This window comes from Archocentrus centrarchus, chromosome 23, assembly GCF_007364275.1.
Source record: "Archocentrus centrarchus isolate MPI-CPG fArcCen1 chromosome 23, fArcCen1, whole genome shotgun sequence".
In the NCBI taxonomy this organism is placed as follows: Eukaryota; Metazoa; Chordata; class Actinopteri; order Cichliformes; family Cichlidae; genus Archocentrus; species Archocentrus centrarchus.
In genome coordinates, this window is record NC_044368.1 from 14,657,290 (window position 1) to 14,677,005 (window position 19,716).

At 41.1% G+C, this 19,716-nt stretch overlaps 1 protein-coding gene across 1 annotated transcript; it reads left to right on the forward strand.

Annotated features, from left to right (window-relative positions):
- The first annotated feature begins 221 nt into the window (after nucleotides 1-221).
- gxylt1b (glucoside xylosyltransferase 1b) lies at nucleotides 222-8,401 on the forward strand. The gene is made up of 7 exons (XM_030720395.1): nucleotides 222-466; nucleotides 1,543-1,741; nucleotides 1,849-1,980; nucleotides 2,126-2,377; nucleotides 2,584-2,707; nucleotides 2,804-2,976; nucleotides 7,607-8,401. The coding sequence occupies exons 1-7, from the start codon at nucleotides 273-275 to the stop codon at nucleotides 7,763-7,765; spliced, it is 1,233 nt and encodes a 410-aa protein (XP_030576255.1). The 5' UTR covers nucleotides 222-272; the 3' UTR covers nucleotides 7,766-8,401.
- Nucleotides 8,402-19,716: the final 11,315 nt, after the last annotated feature.

Here is a 19,716-nt window from a genome sequence, read left to right on the forward strand (position 1 = left end):
ATAGTCTTAAATTATATTATCTTTTTATTTCACATTAGCATGGCTAACATATTTTCCCCAAACCTTGAAAAGTTAAAAAAAAGAGAAAGAAAGAAATAAACACGACCGCCAGATGGTGTAATTTCCACGCAATGCCTGCCTACACCGCTTAAGACTTATATTTTCTAAATCCCATCCGGAAGTGCGTTCCCACGGCGTCTAACTTTGCAGTTTATGCTTAAACGCTGGTTTCTGTGTAATGACTACAGCTCCGAGTTGCGTTTACAAGCTCTATGATGCGGCGGTACATGCGCGCACTGATGCTGTGCATGGTGTTTGCCGTGTTTTCGGGCTTGTATGTTTACAGTAGGCTGTTTTACTCGGGCGTGTCTGCCGGAGGAAACGGAGCAAAGAAGATTTTCATCCCACCGAGAGTGCCTGGAGCCAGGCGAGGGGTCGTGGATAAAGACCCACACTGGTACAATAGGTGGGAACTGGATTTTTTGTGTTTCACTTGGCAAGCTGTAAACTTAGTAAGCAGGCGTCGATACTCGTGTGTATCAACTCTGGTTATGTACAGGAATGTGACTGTTTTGTCTCCATATGACCGCTTATTCAAAGTAAATTCTTAGATATTGCACTTTACCTGCTCAGGTGTGTGCCTTCACGTGCGTGGCTCATAATTGCGAGGTCTCTATTGATAACTCAGTGACGTAAACCACCCGTTAGTCTTTGGCAATTTAATTAAGAAAGTAATAGTAGTAAAGGAAGCGAACATTGGGTGCTGCATAGTAATTTAAAGCCTGAACGAATCAGCATTAACATACTTTATTTTTGTTCCCAGAAAATTACAGAAAAAAAGGCTCAAGGTACATTAGAAATAGTGTCATTACATATTTTATCCTTTAGAGGGCTCCAACTACATAGGGTAGGACACGTTCGCTTGGCAAGCGACAGGTTGTAGGTTCGATTCCAGCAGGAGGCACAAATCCTGTCTGGGTTGTCAGTAAGTGCATCTGGTATAAAACTTGCTCAATTAAAACATGTTACAAGGAAGCAGCCAAAAGTAGCTTTGTCGAGAACTCCAACTCCATTGTTTACAGTATTGTTTGCAGCTTTTATGTGTTCTCTTATGAGGGATAACAAAAAGCATTTTTAAAACTAGTTTCTCCAGTCTACGGTCTGCCTGACTGCAAGGCCAAAATTTAAAGGTTCCTGTCGCAAAGGACAAAGAGGGGCAATTCCTCACCGAAACGACCAGTTTGGGGATTGAGTCACAGTTTGAATTGTTGTGTGCAGGTAAGTATGGGTATGGATTAAAACATTTTGGAAGAACTTACTTTTTCAAAGAAAACTAGTCAAAAGATGATTTAAAGCCACATTCATATAAATACTATTTGGACTGAAGGAATATCATGAATGCTAACTAGTCATAGCAGATTTCCAAACCTCCTGTAGCGTAAATTTATTACTATCACAAGACTCAGATCACCTTGTTGACATTCTCCCGAGCGTGGCTCTCCCTGATAATAACACATCTCCGATGATACCTTCTCCCTTTAGGTACATCATGCGTCAGCAGGTTCAGATGGAGGCTGCTGGTACCAGACCTGAACCTGCCATGCACTTGTCTGTGGTGGCCTGTGGGGAGAGGCTGGAGGAGACTCTCACCATGATCAAGTCTGCCGTGCTCTTCAGCATCAAGCGCCTCCATTTGCACATCTTTGCAGAAGATCAGCTCCACGCCAGCTTCATTGAAGCCGTGAGTGGGAAGTCTTAATGGTTAAAGTTAACGTTAGTAGCCGTCTCTGTTGGGGGCATGTGCGTTACTTCAGCTAGCAGACCATTGCATTCGTGTTTGTGTTCCAGTTGGAGTCGTGGCCTGGTTTTATTCGCTCCAGGTTCAACTACAGAGTTTACCCCATCAGCTTCCCCAGTGAGAACGCGGCTGAGTGGAAGAAACTCTTCAAGCCCTGCGCTTCACAGCGACTCTTCTTACCTGTAAGCTTTGTGTAGAGATGATTTTAATCATGATGACTGCAGTGGAAATATGTATCTGACACTTTCAGTGTGCTTTTATGTGCTTAGGGCATCAACATTATCACTGTTCCCTGCAACATCTGTCTTTGTCTTTTGTCCTTTGCAGCTGATCTTAAAGGACGTTGACTCCATTGTGTATGTCGACTCTGACATCCTCTTCCTGCAGCCCGTAGACCACTTGTGGAGATTGCTTTCCGACTTTAATTCTTCTCAGCTGGCTGCTATGGCCCCAGAGCACGAGGAGCCCCGCATCGCCTGGTACAACCGCTTCGCCCGCCACCCATTCTACGGCAGGACGGGCATCAACTCAGGGGTCATGCTCATGAATCTGACACGGATGAGGAGCGTGTTCTTTAAGGTGAGGCTGAGTGTTGGAAAGATATAGTACTGCATTGGTGTACTACCTTTATTGACCACAAGATGTCCTCCTTCTCTAGTTGATTTGCACCCAGGCCCATGAATATTTCAGTGTGAAGCTCCCTGCACCAGCTGTTAAGATATGAGCCCAATGTAAATATAATTGTGTTGATTGACTGTTGTGTGTATACTTATCTGTGTTGGCAGAATGACATGACATCAGTGGGGCTGCGGTGGGAAGAGCTCCTGATGCCTCTACTCCAGAAATACAAACTGAACATAACCTGGGGAGACCAGGACCTTCTCAATATCATTTTTCACTACAACCCCGGTATGAGTGCACACACTCAGACACAGACTAACGTATATCGTATCTGTAAAAGTGTACAGGATGCCCAGTTGTAGCATTTTTTTTTTTCTTCTACAGAGTCCTTGCTGGAGTTTCCGTGCCAGTGGAACTATCGCCCAGATCACTGCATCTACGGCAGCAACTGTGCCTCAGCTGAGGAGGGTGGCATCTACATATTGCATGGAAACAGGGGAGTTTACCACGACTACAAACAGCCGGCTTTCAGGGCTGTCTACGAAGCCATAAAAAAGGTCAGTATGCCTCGGTGTGTTGATGGATTATGTGGGTGATGCTTGGATATTTATTTAGGGTTTGTGACTTCATCTGCAGCATGCGTTATAGGTGTTGTCTTCATATTTCGGTGTGTGCATGTTGTTGATCCAGCACATGGGACTGGACTGGCAATTATGTGCATGTTGTGCTGTTTAGACCACATATCAGAAATACTTGTTCTAAACTGTCCTCTCGAGGTGGTTTGGTGATCTGTTTTTAACATTATCATGTTGACGTATGGGATATGCACACTGAGATCAAAAAGCTAAATCTAAGATAGAAACAGAAATAGTCTTTGTGTGTCTGTCTGAATATAAAGGAAAGTTAAAGGACAATATTTGGTGCGGTGAAGTAAAGCGCGCCCAGGACGATTTTGTGTTTAAACCAGGGACTTCAAGGCTTTGTGCTGCACATTTTGATGTGCTTGCAGTGTCAGACCTGCAGTATATAAGAGATTTGCAGGCAACAAACTCAGAGGCCGCTAAAAACACTTGCTAAAGGCTAGTTGAAAAAGCTCATCCAAACCCAGAACTGATGCCAGAAAAGCTGGTGCATGAGACATTAACACACCAGGCCCAGCAAGTCAGTCCACAACTAACATAAGAAGAGCAGTCTCCAAGAGAAACAGAAGAAGGGTAAGTGGATTTGACAGTGAGTGTGTCTCTATCATTGCTACAGACTTGCGCTACAGTACACTGCGATTGCTCCAGTTTTCCGACTCAATCTTGGCCCGATGCACATGGTGTGATGAAATGAAGAATTTGGGGTAATACATAAGGTAAAGAGAGGTCCTGAACCATGAAGTAGAGTGCATCCTGTGCACCCACTTGGCCAATAGTGTAGTCTTTCTGCTGTTCTTCACTCACACCGCCAATTTCCTCGGGACTTGAACTTGAACTTCCTCCCCGTAGGTGGGTATCACAACCCCCGTGTGTAAGCTCACGATTTTCCAGTTCATCAGCCGCTTTCACTTTCATTCAGCAAAGTGTGAGAGAGGTGAGATAAAGCACTGATCTGCACATTGTCCATGTTTTTTTGGTAATACGTCATCAATGGAAGATGGCACTCACAATCAGTTTTTAGCAGACCACTGATTAGGGGGCATGGTGATGATACAAAACAGCTTCTGCTCATCATTTGATGAGCCCCATCATCAAAAATAACATTTTTGTTTCTAGGGGTGATTTATAATACGTCTATGTAAAGTAGTACATTGGTAATGTGCTTATCCTTTAAGGCTTTGAAGGCTTTACTGTTTCAACAACATACAGTGATTATACACTTTTTAGCCAGATATTGTTTTTAGAAGACAAATAGGAAAGCTTATATTCACTCGTTTTTTTTTTTAAATCATCACTTTTGTTCCATTGCAATTTTCATTTCCATGAGAGAATGAAAAGGAGCAAAGCAGTCCCAGTTAAAAATGTCCCAGGTTTAAAAATTGTAGTATTGTAGCAATTTAGTGCAACATTTGATGGAAAGCTCCTTTTCTAACCCCAGTGAACCCGGAGACTCACCCTGCTGCCCTGTTTTGTTCCCCTCCTAGATGGGATTTTGGATTGGTGCTGACCCTAAAGAGTAAAACTGCTGGTGGCTTCAGATTGTTTGCATTGGAAAACACAAATCTCCACCATTGGCAGAAGGTTGGAGTGAAAGCTAATTTCCCCCGCGAGGATGTTTATGGGTTGCTTACCAGCAGTGTAATGATATTGACGACACAAGTGGCATTTACTTAATGAAGCCATCAACACTGGGAGCCTCATTGCTTTCCTATTGAACATAGATCAGGATAATGCCTTATCTATACCTTATCCTTGGCCTGCAGTTAAGACTGTGGCTTTACAGGACGGGATCAATTATGGCAGTAGACACATTAACCAGTACTGTATTGCAGGTGGAGACACCCACCCATTTTGCCCAATAATTTTATAGATTTGAGTTAAGTCTGGTTTGCCAGGAGGGTGGAGTATGGATTAGTCTTCAGTGTGTTTAATACTTCTAGACAAACCCTTTCATATGTGTCAGCTTCATACCCTACAGCTGCACTTCAGGGCAAGAACACCACATACACTAACTTATAAAAATTCACTTACCAAGAAATATAGAAGTATTTACTGTGACAGTCATTGATGTGAAAGCAGAAAAGCAGCGTAATCGCAGCAGGGTTGTGCTGATGGACGATTACGTCAGGGACAGACGATTGCTCGCCAGTCAAGGCGATTTTTATCTAATTTCCCCATTGCTGCATTCCATTAATATCATGTTGCACCTCCACATTTAGCCAACGCTTGCAACACAAATGTGTTTGGGCGTGCGACGACGCCTGCACACAAGTTCATGCCTGGATTTCTGCGCACTTTGAAGTTAATGCGTGCGTGTGTGGAGCAGCTGCGCTGATCTGTCATAAGAATTATCGTTAAATGAGAGAAAACGGGAGGAAATTTCTGCTTGTTAGATTGATTTTTAAATCAGAGAGTAAAACATCTTTGTTCCTCAAGTTTTCCCACTTTGAACATTCCCACATGTCCATTCTGATAGTTTTGGCAACCTCCCTCCAGGAATTTGCTAACATCTGAGAGTCCTTATATCGAGGCTATGATTATTATTCCCTATATCGAAGTGATGATTGTTACTCTCTTACTGATCCCTTCAAAAACTGCGAAAAAGTATCCAGAAATCCACAGGAGGGATCATGCCACTGAATAGGCCAATTGCAATGGTTGTGGACCGCATCGGCATGACGTCACATTTCCAGAGAGGTGCAAGTCAGGTTATATGGTAGGGTTTCAGAGGGCTTTGCTGTTACAATGTACTTAAAGGTGTAGATTAAACACAGAAGCATAAATCACCTGTAATGGTAGGCTCCTCTGTCGCCCAGCGGTGGTCATGAGCAGTGCCCCGTGCAGGGGGGGTGGATAGGACAGTTGGACTATGAAATAAATAGCCCAGCCCTGGTTCCCTGCTTGGTTTACGTAGATTAAATTCTTCTTCATCAAATACAGAAGTGCACACAGGTACTAAACTTAACTTCCACAAGGTGCACGCTTGCCTGCACTATTGGAGAAGCTCATGGTGAACCATTGGCTCCAGTGCGTAGGTGCAGTTCCTCTGCATTTTTCATGCTCCGTCATCTTTGGCATACATTGATCAGAGCGTATTTCATGCTTACTAAATATTGGTGAATTTTTGGATGTAGGTAATAGCAGCTGTCACATTGTGAGATGGTAAACTTTGGCGTAATATAACTTGTAGGCTAAATAGCTACAGATCAGTTCTGTACACTAAACTGATCAAATGCAAATGCAAAAGTTTCAAGCTAATATCAGCAACTACACAGCAAGACAAAGGCCCCTGAACACATAGTTTGAATTGGTGCTAAAACTAATGATTCACTCTTTTTAGTTAATATTCTAACCAGGATCCCTATTTTAGCCGTTTATGTTCCCGATAAACTGGAGACAGTGTAGGTAAATCAGTGTATCCACACACAAAAAAATGAGTCCTGCCCCTCCCCGCCTGCATCTCGAACAGAGCACATCGGTCTGTCTGTCATAAAGCATCTCCTCCCTCCTGCCGCTGCAAAAAGCTGAGCCCAGGAAGCAGCAGTTAAATTTTACAGCTGGTGGTACTTTTAGAGTTGGAGTGTGCACACCAGCGGTGCCGCATCAGCCGCACAAAATCAATACACCAACTGTAAATGCAGCTTTATGAGCGGCAGGCGTGTATAAGTATGTGCTCATAAAAACGTCTTGCTCTTTGTGACCCAATATCAGAGACCCAACTGCAAGCAAATGAGCTGGCATAAAAAATGGTAATTCCCCATTGATTTCCTCAGAGTATTGTAAAGGCCCCTTCATTATTGGGAAGACATGAAAGTCTTTCTGTAATCCCTGGTTGTTACCGGATGGTAAGCCTATAGCATAAAACTGACTCCAGCAACACAGACCAGTTTATGTTCAGCCTGGCTGACCAATCAGATTTTGACTCCCACATGATTTCAGCTCAATTAATTTTTAATTTATCCAAGGAAAGAGATCTTCAATGCACAATTGTGGATTACTGGGAAAATCTGATCAGTAGCCAGCTATCCAGCCTTAGGGCTCCTAAAGCTGGATAGTGCAAGTTATTTTGCCTGCCTGTTGGACACCAAAAAATGTCTCCATTGCATTTGAACTGCAAATTTTTAAAACTGAGTTTTAATATTCTGTACAATTCTTTGTAGCACAGAAAGAAAATGTTCACTTTCAAAGATTCTTGTCAGAAGGCATTAGTTCAAGGAGAGATAACATAAAAGAATAAGGGCAACATATTAAAAGAAACAGGCGAGCGGGTCTGCTGGGCTCTGGCTATGTTCCTCCTCTGCCTTTCCATATATGCAGAGAGGTGCACTCTCCTCACCTTATGCCTTCCGTATATTGGAGTGAACAGGCGGAGAGGTCCTAGGACACAGAACTAGAGCAATGTTGCCTGTTGGAAATGACTCCAGATTGAAATGTCAGGCTTATTTTCATTGAAGTGTCCAAACTGAAATATATTAAATTTAGAGCTTTGGAACTGATCTGGAAACATGACCCCAGACCTAACAAAAGGCTTGTTTTGTCATTCCAGTTCACTTTCGGCACAAATCCAGCGACTTCTCTGTTGGAACCTTTAGAAGAGGAACTTTGGAAAACGACGCACACGTACTGTGGGAAATCACACACACTCTTCACCAAGAGACTGAGAAACAGTGTGGTGAACATCACCAGGAAGACTCACAAATGGTGATGAAACTGAAGGACGGCGATGAGGCACAGACTCAAAGGACGGTCACGCCGTTGTGCTTTAGCTCGACTTTTGCGGACTCGAGCAAGGAATTGAAGTGGTACCCGCTGATCTTGAAAGCCTAAACACAACTGAAACTCTCCTGCTTTGTATATTTTTTTTACTGATATTTACAAAATGTAAACATGTCGTGTCAAAGCAAGAAAACTAGTGAAGATGTGGCCGCTTGCATTAAGGCAGCTGGGCTAGTCTCAGACTGAGACTTATAACTGCTCACACTTTGTAAACTGCTGTGGAAAAGTGATGTAAAAGCTCTGAAATGCACTACAATGTAGCATCGGCCAAACGGTCCTGTAACAAAGCACCAAACCTGCTACAGATGGACTTTTTTTTTTTTCCTTTCACAAACTAAAGATTTTGTTATTCAAGCAAACTTTCAGTGCCTTTTATTTATAGGCTAAAAGTGCAGAAGATTTTTAGAAGAGTAGCTCCATATTTTCCATATTGGAGAGTTTATTGACCCTTGTGAAACACGAGAAATAACTGTATCCAAACTGGAATAAAGGTTTTCTGCAGAGTTCAGTTTTGGAGAGGCATACGCACCGGACCACTTTTTTTATCTTCCAGAAACCACCAACAGTCATTTAAGAGAGACAAGGAAAAAAAAAAAAAAAAAAAAAAAAAAAAATATATATATATATATATATATATATATATATATATATAACATGCGACAGTGAACACATGATGGAAATGTGAGTTTAATGTGATAAAGTTACTATCTAAATATATATATTAGCACATGGTTGTGCTGAAATAATTCTGTTGAATGTAAAAAATAAGCATACTTTCCTGATGCCAAAGTTTTTCTGTTTTTTTTTTAATATAGTTTTTGCACTGCTGAATGTATTTTTTTACTGTTCAGAGGAAAATGTTATAGCTGGGATTGTGTATGTGAGTGTGACTGTGTCCGGGTGTTCTGTGACATTTGCTATGCTTCGTTGTTTGTCGTGGTGTTTAAAAATCAAACTTGATGATCATTTCAGTCTGCAGCCACCAGAGGGTAGCATTTTTTCATGCATGCTTGTGCAAGAAGTTTATGCTTTTATGGGGAGCGTGTGTTTTGCGGAAGGGAAAATATTAAGTAAACTGCCATGAGCCAATAATAAATAACTAATGGGTTTGGAATTCAAGTTTCTTAGTATTATTTAGCAGTAAGAAAAATTCAAGCATTTTACACCATGTTTAAATGTGTTATTTTTTTTAAGCCAGATAAAGCATCTTTGATGCCCATCTCACTTGAAAAAAGACTGATGTTTCCAACGCTTTGGACCGATCAATGGCCTTGCCAATAATCTATAAACTGGCCATCTGAGATGCTGCACCAGCCCTGCCTCAGTATCTGAGCTGCTCATAAAGTGTAAGTGATGGACCAATAATGCAGCCCTATAGGTGTCTGTCTGTGAAACGGAGATGAGTTTATGCTTATTCCCATTAGGCAGGGGATACAATTGCTCCAGAGGTAGTTTGATTCATTGCAAAAGAAATATCCTTCATTTATCACAATATATCCTAGAGCTTATCAATTACCTTTATTGACCTGTGTGCTTAAATGCAACATGTAACAGGGCAGGGTCCCCAGGGAGAGCGGGAGACAATGGCTTGAACTGAGCCCCATCTTGAAAAATTCAATATCGTCCATCTTCCAAGGTTTCATTTTCGTGAAACTACATGTTTTATATCATAATAAATAACTCTGATTTTATGTCTTTTGTGCCATCTCGGATGGGAAGAGAAACTATTTAAATACGCGACCTCCAGTGTTCAGAGTTGGTCAAGTGGAAGATGCGAGGGAAAAATGGGCGCATCGAAAAATAATTAGATGTGTGTGTGCGTGTGTGTTTGTGACAGACAAAAAGAAAAATAATTGGGAAAATCCAAGTAAGGTTGGCCATTTTTCACTACTGTCACAGGACAAAATGTTGAAGAGGAGAGATGAGTGCACTGCGGGGAGGATAGAGAAAAGGTTGATGGAGTGTGTTGGTGATGAAAGAAAAGAACGAGGCTGTCATAGCCAACAGAGCAATTAGGGCACTTTGTTGCTCCACAGCTTTATCTTTTGAAGGTTCTTTTGCCTGAAAACAGAGTTGAACCTCAAAAACAGTATCATCAAAAGTAAAAAAAAAAGCAGCAGATTCAGAAACAAACATATCTCAGGTGTATGGACTGTTTCATGGAAGCATTAAATAAACAGCACACTAATTACAAACTATGTCTGTTAAGCAGCACAAATGCAACAATTTCCTACATTTCCCAAAACACCTGATGAGCTGATGGGAGCGCTACATGCGTTCTCATGGCAGTCACTTGATGGAGGTTAAGTAAACTGAAAGTAAAGCAACCTAAGGAGTTGGATATAAGTGCACACGAGCAGTCTGCCCTGAAATAGGCAAATTTTGCTGCTGATCTATCAGTGACGCGTGGCTGAAGGAAGTGAGACAGACAAGCGCACCTTACTATTAATTAACCCGCCTGCATCTCAACTTCTGAATGAGCAGTGCGGATCAGACATGACATTTACATCAGTTTCAGGGCATCGCAAGTCAGAATTGTGTGCACCCTCATTAACTGACACACAAGATTGCAATGGCAGATGAGTCTTTTGTGTGTTTGTGAGCTTTCCAAACAGCAGTGAGGCTGGATTATTGCCAATTGTCATGCACATCTTCTCTCACCAGCAAAGTTTCGAATTCGCAGCAGCATTGAGACATTTTATGTATTTTTGCTCTTGCTCGGGCAATTGAGAGAGCTCCCTTTTTGAGCCTGCATGCAAGGCAAGAAGAACAGCTGCCTCACACAGCAGTACCTCGCAGTACAAATGCACATATAGACCCTCCTCTGAGTGGCAATAGGAGAGAGCGAGAACTAAACTGTGTGTGGGCTTCACTCTAACCCCCGGTGCTCCTTTGCAAGTCTTTTGCACCTATGGCACTCTGCACTTTGGCTCTCTCCACCACTGTGGGTATGTCTCAATGAAGCTGTGAAGAACATTGATGTAAAAATACGCTGTGTCTGAATGACAGACTGATGAAGCCACAAATGTCCCCGTATCTTAAAAGGGCTTTAGAATCTGCAGCCGCTGTTATTTTGGGTCTTGAACTGAATGATGTAGTGATGTTATTTTTTTTTTTTTTCTTCTTCTTCACAGTTTTTAAACTGGTCACTGGAGCACAAACCCCCTATAATTTATTACTGGTCTCTAAAATATTCATGAATTATCCAATACACCTTATTAAAGCAATACATAAAATTAAAAACAAACTTTTATAGTCATACCCAGCTATGGAATATCGTGAGAAGGAGAATCAGATGAATAGTAGGAGATTTAGATGCATTAATGATATAAAGGAGAACGGCTGAACACAGCAGGCTTGGTCATCCACTTCTGTTGCTGTAATCAGTCGACTGTGTCAAATCATCCATCATGTCTGTGTGCTCCAAGTAGCAGTTCTGTCCTTGCTGCCCATCTTAGGGCCAAAACGCCTACACTTTGAATGGAAACAATGTCCTTACTTAAAGTAAGTGCCTTTAATTTAATGGATACTAGTTTTGAAATTAACTGTTATCTGTAATTTTTACCAAAATACTGAGGAGTGCATTTGCACATGTGTTTCATTTAATAATTCGTACTTTATTACAGAATATTTCTGCAATAACTCCTGCAAAAAAAATCAGGGCAATGTTAGCGTTTACTTCAAATCCTTAATTTAATAACGGGTTATATAAGTTATGTTGCCTTTAAATGTGGAATTGTATGGCCAAGAAGAGTGTGAAGGTTCATCAAAACTCCACCCCACTAGACAGTAAGTATGAGGTGCTTGTGTTGATATGCTGTGTTTGGGCCTCACTAAATGTGGTGCTGTGCATTGTGGACAAAAGTCTCCACTTTGGTCTCATCTGTCCAAAGGACATTGCTGCAGAGGCCTTGTGGTTTGCTCAGATGCAGCATTGCAAACCTAAGCTGTGCTGCCGTGTTCCTTTAAAGAAAAGAAGCTTCCTCCTGACAACCCTTCCAAACGTGCCACACGTGTCAGTCTGTTTCCAGTCGTACTGTCATGAACTTTAACATTTAAGATGCTAAGGGAGGACTGTAGATAATTTTTTATTATGTGTTTATCATTACTCATTTATATATAAACGTCTATTTTAAAAAAAGAGAAAAAAAAAGTCAAGTTCTGGTGCAATTCTTACTGTTATTTCAGAATTTGATGTTTAATTTTTAGTCTTGTACTTTCTGATATTATTACACATAATGGCAGCTTTTGTAGTACTTAGGAAGTCTAACATACAGTATATGGACACATACTGCACACATACCATTGATGCAATACTATGTACAGCTCCTGCTCTTCACACTGGAGATGTATACCCTTACCCCTGGATTGCGCAGCAGGGTGCCATTTAAATGTAACCGGGGGTTTATATAAAACTGTTTCAAGACATAAGAGAGAGCGAGAGAGCGTTACACGAGCCAGGATGTTCCCCACAAGATGCGTGTCATGTTTTTTTGCTTATTTACATGTGTGCAACTCCGGGGTGCGTTTGATGCCCAGTGAGATGGAATATGACATCTTCTCTCACACCGATGCTGAATTTGCTTCGCTGATAGAGAGTGAAGGGAATTTCGGCAGATTGGTTCATTTTCTTCACGGCTTATTTGCTGTGCGTGTTTGTCAGATTCGACATAGCAAATGCCACAGAGCCAAGCCAAATGATGTCGGCCCAGGCCTGTGAGAAACTGCGTTGCTTTGAAGGAAGCCAGCTCTTGGGATTCTCTCACCAATATTAAGTTGTCAGTCAAAAGTGATCCAACTCCTTGTTTTTTGTCCTTAACACCATTTCTGGCTTATTTTTATCCTTTCATTTTGCCCTTCTATGGCCTATTCTGCCTTTCTTCCTGCACACCTAAAGTCCTATCTTTTGCTTTTATTTTGACAAGAATCCACCTTTGAAATCCACTTCAGTCTCTGCCTCATGTCTGATTTCTTTTTTCCTGCACCCATCGGAGGGCACACAAACTGTCCAACTGTGGTGTGAATACAAATATCTGATGTGCTCATCAAACATTGAGATTTAGAAGAAAAGGCAACAGAATTCAAAGACTTTGTTGAGTTCTTTCCTCTGAACATTTCAAGAACAACAGCGTGAGTCTACCCTAGCCTTGGGGATACGAGCTCCTTCAGTTTGTACTAAACCACGGGCACACAAATGAGCCAGAACAAGGTTACTACAGGATGACAAAGACGAAACCCAAGGACAATGACAGCACCTTATTGTCCTTAGAAGCATGCGAGGTTTTGAGGATGAGCTTGCAACAAATTGGATGTTCAGTGGGGTTTTGCAGTGTTTTGAAAAGCCGAATGTAAACTATAAAGGCTAGCAAAAGTTTTAAAAGCAACCCACTTCAGGATTCTCCAGTGAGTGCAGGAAATGCTAGACATTTTGGGAAATCCATTCATATACTTTCTTTTCATGTCTCACTTGAATGCCTGTATAGTAGCCTAAAATGAAGCTACTGCTAGCAACTGGGTAACTTTGCCTATGAAATGTCATTCTTATCAGGATAAGTGGAAGAGGATGGATGGATGTCATTCTTATGGATTCGTGAACCTGTGACAGGGTCTTGGGCAGCAACAAGCCACTGATGCATGCTGGGAGTAAAGGCTGGCCCGATCCAACCGACGAGCTACTGTAGCTCAAATTGCCAAAAAAGGTTCATGTTGGTTCTGAGAGAAAGGTTTCAGAATACACAGTACGTCACAGTTTGTTTGAATATGGGGCTGCATAGCTGCAGACCAGGGTGGCCACGCTGACCCCCATCCACTGCTGCAAGCACCAACAATGGGCATGTGAGCATCAGAACTGGATCACAGAGCAATGGAAGACAGTGGCCTGGTCTGATGAATCATGAATATATAAATAAACATCCTGTTTTTTTTTTTTTTTTTTTTTTTAATAACATGTCATGTCCTGGGTTTGAATCCCCCAGCTGCCTGGAACCTTTCTGTTTGGACTTTGCATGTTCTCCCCATGTCTGTGTGGGTACTCCAGCTTCCTCCTATAGGACAAAGACATGCACTATGACAGCAGTGTTGTGACAATCTCATATCTTGACAGCTTTAAAGCAGCCTCAAACATTCTGGCTACATTATTTACTATGTGTGGGACTTATTGCCATGGATCACTCAGCAAAGAATAATCGTATTTCCCTAAATGCTGACTATTCCTTTTAATGTGACTGCAGCAAGCATACATTGGTAGAGGATTATTGCTAATAAAAAAATATTATAGTGCATTTTTTCTGCAGTGAATGGGAGCACCAAGGTGCATATTTGTATGTATTTGAATTCACACATGAAATGCATGCACACACATACACACACAGACCCCATCTGCTCTTCCTTGACTATATATATCACATATAAAACTTACAGCCAAAGCACAGAGGGCTCAGAGATAGAGAGGCTGACATCAGAAATGAGGGTGACCCAGCCGCTTTTATATCTTAACGCACCCTGACCCTCCTCCTCTTTTCCCTGCTGCATCCCTATCTTACAACAATAGATTTCCCATTACTACTCCCTCCTTCGCTCCATCTCTCAATCATGCTCTCAACAATATTTACCCTCAGAGGGAGCTGATTCAGAAAATACCTCATGCTTCTGTGTGTGTGTGGACATACAGGAGTGGCCATTTGAATATGTTTTTATGTGAGCAAAAATACTGTTATGGAAGCGCGTGCACATGCAGTGCAAGCATGTGTGTGTGTGTGTGTGTGTGTGTGGTGTGATGCGTTATTGTACTCCAAAAGCTCAGCACTTATCTTTCCCTTTCTCCTCTTTTTTACCCAAGTCTCCATACACTCTCTCTTTCTCACACACACACCCATACACTCGCTCCCTTTCCCCTGCTAGCTTTTCAATTAGGTAATTACAGTGGCAGTGAATAGAGCCTGCCTGGACACTGGCGCTCTATTGTAGAAGCACCTGTCCCCCCATAGACAGCAATTACCTGCCAGGCTGGAGGGGAGTTTCAGGCTATTGTCTGTGTGCGCATATTTGTGTGAATTGGCAACTGTCTGGTTGTCTCTGCTCACTCTGTGTATACTGTTTTTGTATCAACGCAGGTGTGCTGGTGCGCACACCCTTTTTTTCGCTCCCGAGAGTCTGTTACATGTTTTTCAAAGACGTTGCACTTAATCAGATTCAGTGACAGAGAAAGATTCAGTTGTAATTGCTATCTGACTATTTTTAATCACAAATATGTGTATAATATGCATTTAAGATTTGGGGTATTGGGAGCAGTGTGCTGTGCAGAGATATTGCCTAAAGGGTGTAGCCTGGTGACCACTGCTGCCTACAAGTAGCACGTTTACCACAGTGTTACACACTTTGTTAACATTGTAAGCCGTGCTGTGTCTTGGATTACAGAATGCTTTGAGCACGATACAGAAATAACTACTACTTCAATTTGCATACATCTCTGTGCACAAGCACTGCGCTCAAAAAAAATATGCTCCAATTTTATGCAACTCCATCCATATGTCCAATTAAAAATGCATATGGAAGCTGTTTTTTTTTTTATTGTTTTTATGCCATTGATTACAGGATAAGATTACAATTATATCTGTTGCCATGTGACTGTATTTATGCATGTTTGTTTATGCAGGTCTGTACAGTCTGATTGATTCTGCGAGAGACTCGAGCTAGTGAAAAGAGCAAAGCTGGCGATTTTAACATGCCTAAAGGTGTTCAAGGATGTTCAAGATATACCAATTGTGGAGGAGCCAGTGGAGAGTGGACAGGCAGGGTTTAAGCAGTGAGGAGTAGAAAGGCTGAACAAAGGTTAGCACGCATGGAGAATCTGCAGCACAAAGAAAGCAGGGTTACACAGGGATCACATGTAACTAAAGACTTAAGAGTGGAGTCGAAGCCTTTCTAGTGCAGGAACTGACAGAACATGGTGCTGAGTTGGTGGATGTGTTGGGCTTACAAAATTTAGACTACAGCAGTGGCAATGTGCAAAGTTTGCACTGGCAGTTGGAGAGACCTGACCACTCCAAGGGTACTCCACCCATTGACAGTAGAAGCTGAATGTAGATAAGGTGACGTCACCCACTGGTTTCTGAAGACCTGTTTTGAAGCTTCGTGTTGAGCATGCCTACCACTGCCATTTTGGTTACAAAAAAACGAGGTGTGACCAGGGAGGGCAGGTCTGATTGTGAAGTTGCACGCTCATTGGCTAATGATTTGCGATTGATTTAAAAAAAAAAAAAGATTTACGAAAAGTACTTTTCTATACAACTGGAAGTCTTTTTGCAACCACAGTTATCGCCATCTGGTGGTCTTCAGATAGAATGCAGGTTTTTAGGCACTCCGCACTGGCTTAATTTTTCCGACCCAGACGCTATGTCCATATTTTATACTGGACACGGCCCCAACTGACTCCACTCACTATAGAGTTATCCTTCTGAGAGTGAAAAAATAAGAAAAAAGAGGAAGAGGAAAAAAAACCAAGACAGTGGTGGGTGCAGCACATAATGTTTAAATATGATACTAAAATTGCTAAATGCTGCTAGCTTTAACCACGAAAGAGACATTTGAATAATGTAGCTTTCCCCTAGCATCACGCTAGTTCTTTTGTTTGTTGAAGGTAACATACAAAGGGCTTTTTAGAGCTTTTCCACTGAGAATTACACTAAAAGTAACAACTCTGAACTAAAAGAGTAAAGTTGGGGATATTAAAACAAAAAATATTAGCTAAAAACAATTACAATCGGGTGCCTTGTTATGAGGCTTCCCCTGTCTATTAAAATCTGTGCCATTTTAACTCCTACATTTCCAGTTCACATGAAGTAATAAGCTAGCACAAAGGTAGACTGACAATAAATAATAACTTTGGCTGAGCTGTTGCCCTGACTGTGAAATTCAGCTGCATTTCTTTGCTTCATTTGCTAGAAATTAGAGCTTGTGTCTGGAAGGCCACTAAAGTCAGTGTTAAATAAATAAAAGGACCTACAAAAGTGAAACAAATTAACATGGTAAACAAATACTAATCTATAAAATAAGTCAATACATATGTAAATGTAAATAGCCCCCATAGTCCTGTGGATGAACCAGTTTTCATTTCTAAATAAAGCTTTTTAAAAGCTTTATTTTTCAGTTAATTTCAGGAACTTTTGTTTGGTACCTGTCCAGTTCTTACATACACCCATTTATTGACCTTTAACAGATGGAAACAAAAAGTAGGGAAATAAATGAGGCATTTGAAAGTTAATGTTCCCTTTAATAAATAAATAGGCCACTTGGATATAAGAACTCCGTGAAATTATTACCTCATTTAGTTATATCAGGATTTATTTCATAGACTTATTATTTTTAATGGGGCCATTCATTCAGTTTGTTTATTTAAGTATTTTCACTTAAAAATAAATATTAATCTATGAGGCTTACTTGCAGAGTGTGAGCCTTCTCATGTTGGTACCATCGGTTGCAAAGCATTTAAGTTTGTCACACTCAGTGGATTCATTATTATTTTGACCTTTTTTGACCACGCAAAAAATAGATGTTAAATATTTTGTATGGAGCTATAAAAGTTGTAAAACATGTAACAATACGCGCGCGTGTGTGTAAGAAGACACACTCATGAAAATAACCACATTTTCATGAATAATAGATAAGTGCAAGTTTGTGAGTTTGCTTTATTCTCTTTTGTAGGCTGCAGTAGCTGAACTCACTTGTGCGGCTGAACTTGTAAATCAGTATGCTGCTTAACAGGCAACAGACGTATATTTGTACAAATGACACCCTGATGGATCTTGTGCATGCGTCTCCTTCTGGCAGCTCCCCGGTGGGTTAATTTACACCTGGGTCCATTTTATAGTGAGTACCTATCGATTTGCCTGGCTGTACGTGTAGCTCTGTTAAGACGAAGCAAAAAATCTTTGCTACAAATTGAAGCAAGCATAACGTGTGTGCGTGCATGTGTGTGGATGCGTGCAGGCTTTCACACCATATATTTCTCAAACTTCTCAAGGTGGCAAAGCACATTAGTAACATCCTGTCTGTTCCCGTGCTGATAAGGATCTGTTGGGTTAATTAAAGCCTTTTTGCTTCCGTTATTTTATGTGATGGACAGGTTAAAGTGTGACACACACCAAACACACAAGTTTAGTGATGAGACTTTCCTGTTGAAATTCTAAATGTTACAGTCTCTCTCAATCTGTTTACAGCTCTATTATTTCCCCAGGTAAAAGCGGTGATGCATGAAGATGATTTGCTGTCAAACGTGTTTCATCACTGACTGCTTTGTGGCTCCTGAACGGTGTCATTGAGTAACACGCATAACGACTAATGGCTAAGGATCCTGGCAGGGTTCCAAGTTCCCGTAATCAAATGTGTTCAGAGTTTATCTGTGATGTTTATCAGGCTTAAATCTCCTCATCTTCCGGGTGGAGGATGTGAGGCAGGATATGAGGCTGATGGCTGTGATCAGTCACAGATAGCATCACACAGGACTAACAAAGAATCCTAACGAAGGAACACTGTCAAAGGATATAATTAGGAAAACTCATAATTATCGACTTAAAAGATGTGCTCGTGCTGTCTGAGGACAGAAGGAAGGCAGGAATAGTGCTGAAATTAAAGGTCAGTACCAACACAATCATAACATCTAAAATCTGTACTCCTTATTATTAAAATATATTTCTAAAACCACATTTAGATACAAAATCCTTTAAATGTACTACAGTGATAGTAAAAATATAAGTCATTTGAATTGAAAGGATGCATGTGTTGACTTACAGAACTTTTAGATAATAAATCCAACACCTAAATAGGTAAAGTAAATATTATAACTAATTATTTAAAGTAATATATATTACTTTGAAGGAACTTAATGCACTTTAAACAGAGCAGATTCTCCAGAATGCATGGACGAAGAATAAAGTCCAAAATCAAATTCTTTAATTGAAAAAAAGGCACAGGTCAAACGTGGAAAGGCATCAAAGGGGAGAAGGAGAGAAGTCCATTAAAAAGGTCATGCATGAAAACACTGAAGGAGAACACTGAAGCTACCTCCACACACACATACACACACCAGAATTTTTAAAAACAGATTTTCCTCTTTTGCTTGGAAAAATCATCCACACGAAAACATTCCAAAATCATCAGTTCATCCAACTGTACTGTATGGATATGCCACCACTTTGCCAAGGTCTGGAAGAAGACCCAAACTGTCACCATCAGATTTGAGGAAATTTGTTAGGATGTTCAGTGACAGCCCAGGAACGACCAAAACTCCAAACCTGGAAACAGAGTTATTGGACTGAGAGGGTGCCAACCATGAAAGAAGCTCCTGCTCCAAAATCAGCACCTTCAGATTCAACCGAAACTTGGATCTTCCCACATGGACATGCCAAATACCTTCTAGACAAAGGTTTTATGGTCAGACGAGACAAAGATTGAGCTATTTGGCCACAATGAAAAGAGGTATGTTTGGACGAATAAAGATAAGACTTTCAAAAGACACTGCACTAACTGTGAAGCAGGAGGACCTCCAAACTCTTCAACTTCACATGAAATCAAAAGCTAATGGTTGAAACTTGGACAAAGCTGGGTGTTCTAACAGGACAATGATCCCAAAAGCAAAATCAAAAATCTTTTTGAAATGGTTAAAATAGGCTAATATTAAGCTTCTTTAATGGTCTTCTCAAAGACCTGACCTCAACCCTACTGAAAATGTATAAACTGCATTTAAAAGCCTGGTCTGTGCCAGGAAACCACAGCATTTAAATGAATTCTACCAACAAGAGTGGACAAATATCCAGCCAATTATGGCAGAAGCTTGTGATGGCTACCAAAAGTGTTTGGTTGAAGTGCAACTTGCTAAGGGGC